Source organism: Carcharodon carcharias, chromosome 4, assembly GCF_017639515.1.
Source record: "Carcharodon carcharias isolate sCarCar2 chromosome 4, sCarCar2.pri, whole genome shotgun sequence".
In the NCBI taxonomy this organism is placed as follows: Eukaryota; Metazoa; Chordata; class Chondrichthyes; order Lamniformes; family Lamnidae; genus Carcharodon; species Carcharodon carcharias.
In genome coordinates, this window is record NC_054470.1 from 167911424 (window position 1) to 167927023 (window position 15600).

General features: G+C 41.9%; 1 protein-coding gene across 2 annotated transcripts in view; it reads left to right on the forward strand.

Moving 5' to 3' along the window:
* The first annotated feature begins 265 nt into the window (after positions 1-265).
* The window catches only part of ufsp2 (ufm1-specific peptidase 2), a 94835-nt gene continuing 79500 nt past the window's right edge, over positions 266-15600 (forward strand). Inside the window, exon 1 of one of the 2 annotated variants that reach the window (XM_041186904.1) lies at positions 266-362. In XM_041186904.1, coding sequence (XP_041042838.1) covers positions 360-362 — 3 coding nt within the window. In that variant the 5' untranslated portion in view covers positions 266-359. Of the gene's footprint in view, positions 363-875; positions 897-15600 lie in introns of those variants that run through there. The other variant, XM_041186903.1, reaches the window with a different exon arrangement.

Below are 15600 nucleotides of genomic sequence, written 5' to 3' on the forward strand. Positions count from 1 at the left end.
CTTATTGCCCCTATATATAAGCCTAGGATCCCAATGCCTTAATGATGAACCCAAATCCTGTACCATCAACGATTTGTGCACATATATACTCTCGATCCCTCTGTTGTTGCACCCGCTTTAGAACTGTACCCCTTTACTTAATAATACCTCTCCTTACACAATGTAAAACAAAAAGTAATCTCTCTCTCAGGACAAGATCTGAGTTACAGCCGGGGTTTGTCTCCATGTCGCCCCGCACAAAGATGGCCGGCCTGGTGATCGGTTTCCTTAGTGACGGTGCGGGGTGTTCTGTGACGTGTCAGCTCGGGGTGGGGGAGGGGATTCAGAGGGCAGTTGGAGCCTGATCTTCAACGGTGGAAATGGTGAGTCTGAGTCTGGCAGCACTTCTCTCTTCGTTTCTCCTCCTTCATTTTGGGCTCCGAACCTCTTACCCAGCTCGAGTTTTATCACTGTCCTGGACTGACTGAAGCTCGCCGACAGTTGCCACAGGCCGCTGATAACTTACTTCATCTGAGAGCCTAATCCAGGGCACTGACCTCTTCTGAAACGGAGATTCTAATGTCCAGGGCACTGACCGCTTCTTAAGAAACGATCCTACTGTCCAAGGCATTGACCACGTCTTAAATGGAGAACCTAATGTAGTATGTGGGAAGTCCTGGACGCTACTGGTGATCTAGATGACCACATGCAGGAAGTGTCACCGACTGCAGAAACTTGTTCGGCAGCTAGAGTCACTGTGGAGTGTGTTTGTGCCAATGTTCATATGTATTCACTGTGCTGACAGCAGCATTATATTAGTATCATAGACATTCAGAGAGGTGTTCACACCACAGCTGAGGTGCCTGGAGGCAGGAAGGGAATGGGTGACCACCAGGCAGTCCTTGAGAACTATGCAGGTAATGCAGGAGTCCCCTGGGGTCCCGCTAGCCAATCGGTTTTTGATACTGGTGAGGACCTTGGTTCCTCAGAGGAGTGCAGTCAGAGCCTAGTTTATGGTGCCACAGGCAACTCTGCTGTACAGAAGGGGAAGTAGAAAGGAAGAGCAATTGTTTTAGGGAATTTGTTACTTAGAGGAACAGAAGCCATTTCTGTGGCCTAAGCATTCAAGAGAACTTTTTTAGCCAGCATGTAACAAGCCCAACGAAATGGGGTGCAATTCTAGATTTAGAATTAAGAAATGAAGCTAGGCATGTGGATGAAGTAGCAGTGGGGGACGATTTTGGAGATAGCAACCATACTACAGTTAGATTTAGCATTCTTAAGGAAAGGGACAAAAATGGAACAGGATTAAACGCTCTAAATTGGGGAAGATACATTTTTCAAAGCTCAGAGGTGAACTGTTGAAGGTGGACTGCATTCAGCTACTAGAAGGGAAAACAGTGTTTAATCAGTGGGAGGCATTGAAAATGAGATTCTGTAAGTACAGTGTAGACATGGACCACAAAGAAAAAAGGTGGTACTGCCAAATCCAGAGCCCGCTGGTTATCCAGAAGCATACAGGGTAAGATAAAGCAGAAAACAAAATCTTATGACTGTCACAAAAAAATTAAAACTATGGAAAGCCTAGAGGAATATGAGAAGTAAAAAAAGAAATTAGGAAAGCAAAGAGAGGATATGCAAAAATATTGGCTGGTAAAATCAAAGAAAACCCAAAGTGTTTTACCAGTATATTAAGAGCAAGAGAATAATTAAGGAAAGAGTAGAGCCTATGAGAGATGTAGATGGTAACTTATGCATTGATGCAGAAGATATGGGCAGGGTTTTCAATGAGTACTTTAAATCACTAAGGAGAGAGATGATGCAGGCAGTCTAATTAAAGAGGAGGAATGTTAAATTTTAGATATATAAGCATAATGAGAGAAGAAGTCCTGGAGGGCCTGACATCCTTGAAGATGGATAAATCACCAGAGCCAGATGGATTGTATTCCAGGCTATTGAAGGAAGCCAGGGAGGAAATAGCAGATGCTCTGAGGATCATTATCCAATCTTTACTAGATACAGCCAAGGTACCAGAATATTAGAGGCCAGCGAACATTGTATCATTATTTAAAAATAGTGTGAGGGATTGACCAAATAATCATTGACTGGTCAGTCTGACCGGTGGTGGGCAAATTATTGGAATCAATTCTGAGAGACAGGATAAACTGTTACTTAGGCATGGATTGATCAAGGATAGTCAGCATGGTTTTGTTGGGGAGACCGTGTCTTAGTAATTGAATTTTTTGAGGAAGTAACAGGGAGGATTGATGAGGGTAGTGCAGTGGATGTTGTCTACTTGGATTTTATTAAGGCATTTGACAAGGAGCCACATGTCAGACTGGTCAAAAAAATGAAATCCCATGGGATACAGGGAAATGTAGTGAGTTGGATCCAAAATTGGCTCAGCAACAGGAAGCAAAGAGTAATGGTCAATGGATGTTTTTGAGAATAGAAAGCGGTTTCCAGTGGCATTCCACAGGGCTCAGTGTTGGGTCCCTTGCTGTTTGTTGTAAATATTAATGATTTGGACTAAATGTGGGAGGTATGATTGGGAAATTTGTAGATGACACAAAAATTGGCCGTGTAGTTGATAGTGAAGGGAATAGCTGTCGACTCCAGAATGATATCAATGGTTTGGTTGAGTGGATGGAAAAGTGGCAAATGGAATTCAATTTGGAGAAGTGTGAGGTAATGCATTTGGAAAGAGCAAACAAAGCAAGGGAGTACACAATAATCGGGATGATATTGAGAGCGGTAGAGGAAGTGAGAGACCTTGGAGTGCATGTCCACAGGTCCCTGAAGGTGGCAGGATGGTGGATAAGGTGGTAAAGAAAGCATATGGAATGCTTTCCCTCATTGGACGAGGCATTGCATACAAAAGCAGGGATGTAATGATGGAGCTGTATAAAATGCTGGTTAGGCCACAGCTGGAATTTTGTGTACAGTTCTGGTCACCACATTACAAGAAGGACATAACAGTGAGAGAGTATTGGTAGGTTGAAGGAATCTTAAATTTCCATCTGAAAATTTAATATTGTATATATTTAACATTTAACTGCAAGTGCCATTTAAATTTTAAGTCTCATCCAAGGGCCTAAACATAGAGATAGAAGCTGTCTATTGGCAGCAGCTGAAATAGTTAATTAAGGAAACTAGCTCAAATTGGTGTGTTTTGTACCAGGGCTCAATCCTTTTGTTTCAGAACACATAAATTCAAACATTCTCAGTGTGACCAGCATGGAGTGCGAGTTTAACGGAGTGTGAGAGTTTGGTTAGCCGAGGGATTGTTTTTATCTATTTTCTTTTACCCTGGTTCTTGCTGTACAACAGGGAAAGAAGCTAGCTATTTGGTAAGTATCTGGTAAGTGGATAAGTCTATTCTATTCCTAAGGCTCAAAAGGAATTTGTGGTAAGATTTATAAAATACATAAAAGAAAATAAATAATTGAATAAAATAATTAAGTGATTAATTAAAGCACATAAAGATGGCAGGACAGGTGAGGTTTCATGGCTGCAGCATATGGGAGCTCTTGGATGCCAGTGTGATCCAGAGCAAACACGTCTGCAGTAAGTGTATGTGTCTTAAGCTTCGGCTCAGAGTCATTGAGCTGGAGGCTGAGCTGTGGACGCTGTGTCATATCAGGGAGGGGGAGAGTTACCTGGACACTTTGTACCAGGAGGCAGTCACATCCTTTAGGATAGGATCTTCTGATTTGGAAGGGAAAGGAAGCTGTGACTGTGAGTGAGGCAGGTAAGGGGACCCAGAGGCCAGAAGTGTCAGTCTTTGCAATTGTCCAACAGGTTTGAGGTCCTCTCAGCTTGTTTGGACAAGACTGGGGGCTGCAGGGTGGATGAGCTGACTGACCATAGCACTGTGGTACCGGAAGCCGTTCAAGTGGGGGGAGCAAAAAGTAATGTCATGGTAGTAGGGGACTGAATAATGAGGGGGATTGATACTGCTCTCTGTTGCAAAGAGCCAGATTCCACATGGCTGTGTTACCTGCCGGGGTTTGGGACATTTTCTCAGGGCTGCAGAGGAACTTGCAGCAGAAGGGGGAGGACAACAACATGGTAGGACAACGAAAGGGGTTCTGTATAGGCTGTACGAGGAACTAGACACCAAATTAAGAAGCAAAACCTCAAATGTAATAATCTCTGATTATTACCTGAACCATGTGCAAATTGGCATAGGGCAAATAAAGTTAGATGTATGCACAGCTCAAAGACTGGTGTGGGAGAAATGGGTTCCAATTTGTGGGGCGCTGGCACTAGTGCTGGAGAAAGTGGGGGCTGTACCGTTGGGACGGCTACACCTGAACTGTGCTGGGCTGGTGTTCTAGCAAGCCGCACAACTAGGGAAGTAGAGAGGGCTTTAAACTAAATAGTGGGGCCAAGAGATCAAATTTGGGAAGATGTGGTAAACCAAAGAGTAGAGACAAGGCAAGAGAAAAAGGTACTAAAATGGAAAATGATAAACAGAACTTGACAGGAAGGGACAGAGAGTACAAATGTAGGAGGAAATCAGAAGATAAAGCCAGACTTTATAATAATAAAAGGACAAAATTAAAGGCTCTGTATCTAAATGCATGTAGCAATCGAAACAAAACAAATGAACTGATAGCGCTAATTGAAATAAATAAATGCGATCTGATGGCCATTACAGAGACATGGCTGCAGCATGACATAGATTGGGACCTGAATGTCAAAGGAAATGTGACATTTAGGAAGGACAGGAAGCTAGGAAAAGGTGGAGGGGTGACTCTATTAATAAATAATGGTATTAGCACATTAGACAGGGATGACAACTTCAGGAAACCAGAATGTACAAGTTGTTTGGGTTGAGATGAGAAACAATTAAAGCAAAAAGTCATTTGTGGGAATGGTGCACCTGCTGGTGGAGTGGCCTGGTAATTGTAACTACATGGTCATACATTCGTACAATTGCCCTGCAGTCTGTACAGAGGAAACTTACAAGAATGTCGGGGCTTGAAAATTGCAACTATGGGTAAAAGATTACATACACTAGGGTTGTTTCCCTTAGAACAGAGGCGGCTGAGGGGTGACGTAATTGAGTGAATACAATTATTTGGGGCCTAGATGGGAAAGACCTGTTTCCCCTAGCTGATGGGTCAGTTACCATGGGGCATAGATTTAAGGTGATTTTTAGAAGGCTCAGAAGGGACATGAGGAAAAACATTTTCACCCAGAGGGTGATGGGTGTCTGGATTCACTGCCTGAAGTGGTGGCTGAGGCTGAAATGCCCAACTCTTTTAAAAAGGTACCTGGATCTGCACTTGATGTGCTGTAACCTGTAAGGCTATGGACTGGCTGCTGGAAAGTGGGATTAAAATGAGTGGCAAGAAACATAAAAGAGGACTGTAAAAGCTTCTGTAAGTATGTAAGAAGAAAAAGATTTGTGAACACAAATGTAGGTCCCCGACAGTCCAGAACGGGAGAATTTATAATAGAGAAGAAAGGAGATGGCAGAGCAATTAAACAACTCCTTTAGTTGTGTCTTCACGGAGGAAGACACAAATAACTCCCCAGAACTGCTAGGGAATCAAGGGTCTATTGAGAAGGAGGAATGGAAGGAAATTAGTAATACTAAAAAAACAGTGCTGGAGAAATTAATGGGACTGAGAGCCGATAAATCCCCAAGGCCTGATAATCTGCATTACAGGGTACTAAAGGAGATGATCATGGAAATAGTGGATGCGTTGGCTGTCATCTTCCAAAATTCTATAGATTCTGGGACTGTCCCGGCAGATAGGAGGGTGGCAAATGTGACCCCACTATTTTAAAAAGGGAGGGAGGGAAAAAACAGGGAATTACAGACCAGTTAGCCTAACGTCAGTCGTGGGGAATGCTATGTCTATGTCTATGGAAAATGTCTATGATAAAGGGTGCACTAACAGGGCACACTTAGAAAATATCAACGGGATTAGACAAAGTCAACATGGATTCATGAAAGGAATATATTTGACAAACCTATTGGAGTTTTTTGAGGATGTAACTAGCAGAATAGTTAAGAGAAAACCAGTGGATGTGGTGTATTTAGATTTTCAGAAAGCTTTTGATAAAGTCCCACATAAGTTATTGTGCAAAATTAAAGCACAGGGGACTGGGGGTAATTTATTGGCATGGATTGAGAGTTGGTTAGCAGACAGGAAATAAAGAGCAGGAATAAATGGGTCTTTTTCAGAATGGCAGGCAGTGACTAATAGGGTACCACAGCGATATGTGCTTGGGCCCCAGCTATTCACATTATATACCAATGATTTGGATGAGGGAACCAAATGTAATATTTCTAAGTTTGCTGACAACACAAAACTAGGTGGGAATGTGAGTGTGATGAGGATGTTAAGAGGCTCAAGGTGATTTATACAAGTTGAGTGAGTGGACAAATACATGGCAGATGCTGTATAATGTGGATAATTGTGAAGTTATCCACTTTGGTAGGGAAAACAGAACGGCAGAGTATTATTTAAATGGTGGTAGATTGGGAAATGTTATTGTACAAAGGGATCTGGGTGACCTTGTACATCAGTCACTGAAAGCAAGCTTGCAGGTGCAGCAGGCAGTTAAGAAGGCAAATAGTATGTTGTCCTTCATTGCAAGAGGACTTGAGTGCAAGGGCAAGGATGTCTTTCTGCAGTTGTGCAGGGTCTTGGTGAGACCACACCTGGAGTATTCTGTGCAGTTTTGGTCTCCTTACCTAAACAAGGATATACTTGCCATAAAGGGAGTGCAGCGAAAGGTTCACCAGACTGATTCCTGGGATGGCAGGATTGTAGTATGAGGAGAGGTTGGACCAATTAGGCCTGTACTCACTGGAGTTTTGAAGAATGAGAGGAAACCTTTTGAAACATTTAAAATTCTGTAGGGATGGACAGACTGGATGCAGGTATGGTATTTTCTCTGGCTGGGCGGTCTAGAACCAGGGGTCACAGTCTCAGGATACGGGGTAGACCATTTAGGATTGAGATGCGGAGAAACTTCTTCAATCAGATGGTTGATGGAATTCTCTACCACAGAAGGCTGTGGAGGCCAAGCCACTGAATATCTTTAAGAAGGAAATAGATAGATTTCTAGACTCTAAAGGCATCAAAGGGTATGGGGAGAGAGTGGCAGTATGGTGTCGAGATAGAGGATCAGCCATGAACATATTGAACAGTGGAGCAGGCTCAAAGGGCCGAATGGCTTACTCCTGTTTCTATGTTTCTAGTTTAATTTTTCTCTTTTTTTTGTCTGGGGCAGTCATGATCAGCTGAATAGCCCCTGTGCCGTAACGTTTCTATGGTTAATGCCCAGGGCACTAACCACTTAAATAGAGATTCTAACGTGCATGCCCAGGGCACTGACTACTTCTTAAACAGCCTAATGCCCAGGGCACTGACCTCTTCTGGAATGGAGAGCCTTAATGCCCATTCTTAAATGGAGAGCCTTGGTGGCCAGGACACTGACCTCTTTAATTGACACTGCTGGCCAAACGACCAATCGCTTTAAACTAAGAATTCGCCCAAGACCATAAGACATGGGAGCAGAAGTAGGCCATTCGGTCCATTAAATCTGCTCCGCCATTCAATGAGATCATGGCTGATCTGCTAATCCTCAACTCCACTTTCCTACCTTTTCCCCATAATCCTTGATTCCATTACTGATTAAAAATCTGTCTGTCTCAGCCTTGAGTATACTTAACGACCCAGCCTCTACAGCCCTCTGCGGTAAAGAATTCACAGATTGATTACCCTCTGAGAGAAGAAATTCCTCCTCATCCCTGTTTTAAATGGGCGCCCCCTACTGTGAGATTATGCCCTCTGGTCCTAGACTCTCCCACAAGGGGAAACAGCATCTACCCTGCCAAGCCCCCTAAGAATCTTATATGTTTCAATAAGATCGCCTCTCATTCTTCTAAATTCCAATAAGTACAAGCCCAACCTACTCAACCCCTCCTGATAAGAAAATCCCTCCATACTCGGGATCAACCTAGTGAACGTTCTCTGGATTGCCTCCAATGCCAACATAACTTTCCTTAGATAAGGGGACCAAAATTGTTCACAGTATTCTAGGTGTGGTCTAACTAGTGCCTTGTATAGTTTTAGCAAGGCTTCCCTATTTTTATTCCATTCCCTTTGAAATAAAGGCCAACATTCAATTTGCCTTCCCTATTACCTGTTTAACTTGTATGTTAGCTTTTTGGGATTCATGCATGAGGTCCCCCAAATCCCCCTGTGCTGCAGCCTTCTGCAGCCTTTCACTATTTTAAATAATATTCAGCTCCTCTATTCTTCCTGCCAAAATGCATAACCTCACATTTTCCCACATTATATTCCATCTGCTAAGTTTTTGCCCACTCACTTAACCTGTCTATATCCCTCTGTAGACTCTTTATATCATCCTCACCACTTGCCTTCCCACCTATTTTTGTGTCATCTGCAAACTTGGTGATAGTACATTCACTTCCCTCATCCAGGTCATTAATATATATTGTAAATAATTGAGGCCCCAGCACTGACCCATGTGGCATTCCACTAGTTACAGGTTGCCATCCTGAAAATGCCCACTTAGCTAACTCTCCGTCTTCTATTAATTAGCCAATCCTCCATCCATGCTAATATATGACCCCCAGCTAATGGGCTCTTATATTATGTGCGGTAACTTATCAAACGCCTTTTGGAAATCCAAATTTATTACATCTTCTGCTTGTTACCTCCTCAAAGAATTCTAATAAAGTTGTCAGGCATGATTTCCTCTTCATGAAGCAATGCTGACACTGCTTGATTAGATTATGTATTTCTAAATGCTCTGCATCCTTTATAATAGACTCCAACATTTCCCCAAAGACAGATATTAAACTCACTGGCCTATTGTTACCTGTTTTTTTGTCTCCCTTCCTTTTTGAATAAGGGTGTTACATTGGCCATTCTCCAATCTTCTGGGACTTTTCCAGATCGAAGGATTCTTGATTCAGTTTGCCAAATGAATAGTTTCAGCTCTGCTTAAAATTGTCACATAGCATGAATGATTGCAAACCGTATTTCCTTTTCCCTGTAGTTTCACGCTCAGTTCGTTCAGGTGACTATTGATTATTGGTGAGAAAGAGCAAAGCACATTTCAAACTTCATTTTAATTCTGTTAGAAATGGTCCATTTTTCCTGTTTCCTCAAGAAAGCCCCCGATTGACTGCAGTAGTTTGGCAAACTTTCCAACACTTTACCTTGACTCTGCTGACGTACATTAGCTAAATGAGCAATTCCAAGCAATGGGTATCAGTTCTTAGAAGTTCAAGAAACTGCTGATAATTTTGCACATTGGATATGGAAATTGTTTAAACATCACCAATTCATATTACATTTTTAAATAAATCATCAGCTGCAGTTTGAACTCAAAGGCTGTCCTGGTGGGTTATAAATTGGGAACTAGCGATTGTTGTGCGCTTCTGATTTGTCAGTTTTTTTTCAGCAGTGTTTCAAAGCCAGGGTTATAACCAGTCCTGATCGATGTAACAACAACATGCATTTAGAGCACCTATAAAATGTCCCACGGCGCTTCACAGGAGTATGGTTGAAGAAAATTTGACATTGACATTTGCCATAATAACCCCCCCATATGGGTAGGTATCCAATTTATTTTTGTAACCTTCCTGTGAAGTGCCTTGGGGTGTTTTACAAAATTAAAGATGCTCTATAAATGCAAGCTAATTATAAAATGCTAGAAAAACTGAGCAGGTCTGGTAGCATCTGTGGAGAGAGAAACAAGTTAACATTTCAAGTCTATGACTCTTCAGTGCTAAAGAAAAGTAGAAATGTGATAAATGATGTGAAGAGGGAGTGGAGCAGGTGAAGCAAGATAGAAGGTCAGGGATAAGTGGGAGCTAAGGAGAGATTGACAAAGATGTCATGGACTAGCTCTGAAGAAGAGTCATATGGACTTAAAACGTTAACTCTGTTTCTTTCTCCACCGATGCTGCCAGACCTGCTGAGTTTTTCCAGCATTTGGTTTTTGTTTCAGATTTCCAGCCTCCGCAGTATTTTACTTTTATATAAATGCAAGTTGTTGTTTAACCTCATTCTCATTTTTAAGTTTACATGCAGATTTTTGTCAAAAGTTTTATGACAATGTCTAAAGTTTTTTTAAGAGACAGTTTCCCTCAAAGGGTCAAGAAGTTGATTGTACAAGAACTTAAATTTCTAAGTAATTTCAAAGCTTATTTGCCAAGTGGTTGTCATACACCATGATTCTTGAAGTCACAAATCTTGGCTGTAAGAAAAACTGAAAAGAAAAGTTAAATTTTCCTCTTTGAAAAAGAGACTTCAAGATGTTATAATCTACCATGTTCTGAATGGGATTGGCATTTTAAAAAAAATGTTTACCATCGTGAATAGATCCAATACTGCAGAGCTCAAGTGCAGATTAGAAAGTTGTGAGTAAGTAGGAAGTCAGGCAGAACTGCATAACTAAGCTGTTGTAAAGTCATGAAATCAATTACCAGGGCAAGTATTTTACGTCCTGTGGGCGGGTGCCGGCCCAACTTGAACGGATACGAAATAGCACGAGATGACTCGGGCGAGCATCCCGAAGTCATCATGCACAATAAAGTGGACAGTTAAGCCCATTAATGGTGCAATTAACAGTGATTTGATGTGGCCCGTCCACATTTATGGTTGGCAGATGGATCATTCTCCCAGGCAGCATTCGCGTTTTTGTTCAAACTTCGATCCAAGGCGGGATGAAATCTCCCTGGGGCAATAACATAAAAAGAGATATTGGGGTACTATGTTTTTCTGAAGTATGCTTTCAGGTACTTGATTGTGTTGCAAGGACATATTTTGCAGCATTTTTTGTCGTGTCGTTTAGTCTGTGGAGGTCTGCAGCTCCCTGGGGCGGCTGTCTGCCTTCTGGGAGTTAACTAGAAGCACTCACCCGCACCCTCAGTTACATCGGCTCTCACCCACACCACGGCATCACTGAGCATTTCAGCGCGCATTTCACGCTGGCTGGTCATTAATTGGCCGATCATGGCCAGTGACCCATTTCCCGCCTGGTCCAAGCCCGCTGATCATGCACACCTGATGACCCAATAATTCAGGCCCAGGATCTTTAGTTGAAGCAAATAGTGAACATGGATTCAAAAGGCAGTGTTTGTGGAGAGAGAAAGGATAGAAGATTGTGGTAAGATTAGAGTGGGGTTGCAGAATAGACAAATGCTAAAATCCCACTTGCTGTGCAACTTATTGAAAAGTTTGAACATGTAGCCTGTATAAATGGAAGGTTGGGAATATTATTTTTCCCTTTCTCTTGTATTTTTCTGACTTTCATTCTTGATATGTGGGTGGTTCTGGTAAGGCAGGCATTTATTGCCCATTTCTAATTGCCTTAAGAGGGTGGTGGATCTTCAACTAAGTAGGATGCAAGGTCACTTCAGAGGGTGATTGAGTATTAACCATTTTGGTCTGGAACTGGAGTCACACGTGGGCCACGTTGGGTAAGGAAGGCATTTTTTCTTCGCCAGAGGACATTAGCGAACTGGCTTGTTCTTTGCTCATCATATATTTTTTTCCTGCATCTTCTTAAACTGCTGCTGAGATTTAAACTTATATTCATCTGAATTAACAGCCCAGATCTGTGGACTACTGGTCCAGTGATGTAAACACTATAGTATTGTACCAGAACATAAAATTAGTTCAGAATCTGCTATTTTATATTTATAGGTGATGCCTAAATTGAATTACTTTGGACCAACCTATGCAATCCACATTGAAAAGTATTGACTATTGCCTTATCTAGAGTGATCATTAGTCAGGCACTGAATTAAATATAAATTGTACTTGCTATCAATATCAGATACATTAGTAGTGCTACTTTATTTAACAGAATCTACAATAGTAATCACAAGGTTAAGTATTCTTGATGATGGTGAAGCTGTGGGGGTTCTTAATGTAACTTAACAGGGTCTAAATCATAAGCACAAGTGTAGATGAGCTGTAAGATTTAGAATATTTCACCATTATTGGGTGTTTGAATAGTAACAGTATAACAGTTATGTTTGATGCCCAAGATTATAATGCAGTCTTAATGAATTTTAGTTTACAATTTTTTAAATTCTTTCGTGGGATGTAGACATTGCTAGCTAGGCCAGCATTTATTATCCACCCCTAATTGACGTTGAGAAGCTGATGGTGAGCCGCTGCCTTGAACTGCTGCAGTCCTGGTGGTATAGGTACACCTACAGTGCTGTTAGAGGGGGAGTTCCAGAATTTTGACCCAGCAACAACAGCGATATATTCCAGGATGGTGAGTAACTTGGAGGGGAACTTCCAGGCAGTGGTATTCCCATGTGTCAGCTGCCCTTGTCCTTCTGGATGGTAGTGGCCTGAGGTTTGGAAGGTGTTGTCTGAGGAAGCTTAGTGAGGTCCTGCAGTGCATCATATAGACGGTACACACTGCTGCCATTCTGCGTTAGTGGTGGGGGGAGTGAATGTTTGTGGATGGGGTGCCAATCAAATGGACTGCTTTGACCTGGTTGGTGTCGAGTTTCTTGAGTGTTGTTGGATCTGCACTCATCCCGGCAAGTGGAGAGTATCACACTCCTGTCTTGTACCTTGTAGATGGTGGACATGCTTTGGGGAGTCAGGTGAGTTACTTGCCACAGGATTCCCAGTCTCTGGCCATGTGCTTTTCTGTATAAGGCAGAATTAATTGTGGATAGTAGGGTACAGAATTTCTATCAAGAACAGTATGCTAAAACTAAAGAAAGGCCTGATTATAGCTTGGATAATTGTTAGGAAATAGAGATAGTCTAAGTAAGTTATATGTGTATTTGAGTGGGTTGAGAATAAGATACATCTTTAAGTTTAAATTCAATTTATAATTTTGCTGTTTGTGGCTTAAAAGATGAAATCTGGAATCTAGTTTCATTTTTGAGTGGAGACAGCAGGCCTAAAGCTCTGTTTGTGTCCCTGCATTTCTAATGAGTTTAGAGGGACGCATGCACGCTCACACACACCAAAAACTAAAGAAAAAACAGTTTGAGTTCAGCTGGAAGCAGCTGCCAGAGAGATAATGGATAACTGATGGACAGATAGCAAGTCCCAAACTGAAGTTGAAGCCAGCTACCAGGAGAAGTTGGATAGGAGAAGAAACTGCAGAAGCAGGACCCAGGAACTAAAGAAGAAAGTCCTCAAATCTAGGGGAGTAGAACAGGAAAGGTATCAAGAGGACATTTAAGTCAAAGGAAAAGGACAGGAACCTGGAAAAGGTCCTGTTAAGTGAAGTTAAGAGGGGGAAGCCAGAAGGTCCAAGGGGACAGCTGAAAGTCTGCAACACTTTGCAATGGGCATGTGAAGCAGTGGTATCCTGTTGATGGCTGGATCGGTGAGAGAGAGTGCATGGAAAAAAGCTTGAATGCATGTGGTGATCCAGGAGAGAGGAACATTGGAAGGAGAGTTCGAAACCCTGGAGGTGGGCCCTTGTGGAAGGCATCTGAGAGAAAGCGTTGGTTTGGGAGAAAATTCCAAAGCGAGTTCTTGGAGGGTGGAGATTGTAAACCCTCATTCAAGATAGAGTTCAGTGAGACTGGTTCATGATGTGACAAGCATCTGGGGGAGCTGAGGAGAGATCCATAGCATCTGTTTGGAGTGGTATCTGTCACATGGTTTCAGAGTGTGGTATACTCGTCCACAGGTTGCCTATTGGTTTGCATGGTCTGTATATCTACTGGGAACATTAGAGTATAAGCTAGCTTTTGTAACCTGTGTTATCCTTACAAATCTGTATATATTGTAAAGGTATAGTTGTGGGTGACAGAGTATTGTAACATTCTCTGTCTTTTCTTGTTAAATAAATGTTTTATTCTTTTGTTAAAAGTTCATCAGCTGACTCCGTGACTGTTCAGCAGCCACTCTTCTAAACAAGAAATAAAAGATAGGATCTATCAAAACGGGTTCCATGCTGGGATCAGGCTTGTCCAGTTGTACACCAGTTGGGATCATAACATTACAAAATGTGTATGTAGCTGCAAAGTGTGGAGGACCTGGGTTATGACATTAAATGCACCAACCCCTCCACATCCAGAAGCAGAGAAAACTTTCCCTTTCAGCCAAATAATATAAATTATTTAATATAAATTTCTAATTCTCAAAAATAATGTAGCCAGTGGTGTTGAGATGATCTGTACAAGGTCAAGCAATGCTGAAGCTGGTTTCCTCAACTGGGAGAATCCTGCTCGCGCACAGTGTAAATTTGTATTCTGTAACCTTGTGATAAAAGTAGTCCATTCTTTCTTTTCAGCCTTCTCTGTCATCGAAACCAATTATCATATCCAAGGGATGAAAGTCTTTGCTTAGTGAACCATTAAAATTGCTGAAGTCACAATTTTTTGAACTGCTTTCAAATTGTTTTGTTTGTGGATGAACTGTGTACTAGTGGACCTTCTGTGGCTTTTTCCATGGAAAGTTAGAACAGTGCATGAGTGATATATAGATATAAAAGTATGAGTTTCTGGGGTTTACAAACCTCCATCTAATAGTGAAAGCGTGCACAAAATGGTGATGCCCAAAAAGGAGTGTGCAGCATGCACAAATAAACCTTGTAGACAAATGGATGATTACTTTGATAAAGGGGAAAGGGTAGATGTGGTGTATTTGGATTTCCAGAAGGCATTTGATAAAGTGCCACATATAAGGTTATTGCACAAGATAGGAGCTCCTGATATTGGGGCTAATGTATTAGCATGGATTGAGGATTGGTTAACACAAAGAAGATAGAGAGTTGGGATTAATGGGTCTTTTTCAGGTTGGAAAGACAAAACTAGTGGAGTGCCACATGGATCAGTCCTAGTGCCTCAATTATTTACTGTCTATATTAATGACTTGGAGGATGGGGCAGAGTATAATGCATCCAAATTTGCTGACGGTACAAAAATAGGTGGAAGGGCATGTTGTGATGAGGATATAAGGAATCTGCAAGGGGTTGTAGGCAGGTTGAGTGAGTGGGCAAAAACTTGGCAGATGGAGTTTAAAGTAGGAAAGTGTGATGTCTTGCACTTTGGTAGGAAAAATCAAAAGGCAGACTATTATTTAAATGGAGAGAGTCTCCAAAAATGTGCAACACAGAGGGATCTGGGTGTTCTTGTGCATGAAACAAAAAGTTAGCATGCAGGTGCAGCAAGTAATTAAGAAGACAAATAGAATTTTGTCCTGTATTGCTAGGGGGTTGGAGTTTAAAAATAGGGAAGTCTTGTTACAACAGTACAGGGTTTTGGTGAGGCCACACCTGGAACACTGTGTATAGTTTTGGTTCCCTTACTTACGAAAGGATGTACTGGCATTGGAGGCAATTCAAAAGCGGTTCACTAGGCTGATTCCTGGGATGAAGGGGTTGACTTACCAAGAACGGCTAAATGGGTCAGGCCTAATGAGTAGAGTTTAGAAGGATGAGGGGTGATCTTATTGAAACGTACAAGATTCTGAGGGGGCTTGACAGAGTAGATGTTGAGATGTTTCCACTAGTGGGGAAATCTCAAACTAGGGGACATAGTTACAGAATAAGGGGACACTCATCTAGAACAGAGATGTGAAGGAATTTCTCCTCTCAGAGGGTAGTGAATGTCTGGAATTCTCT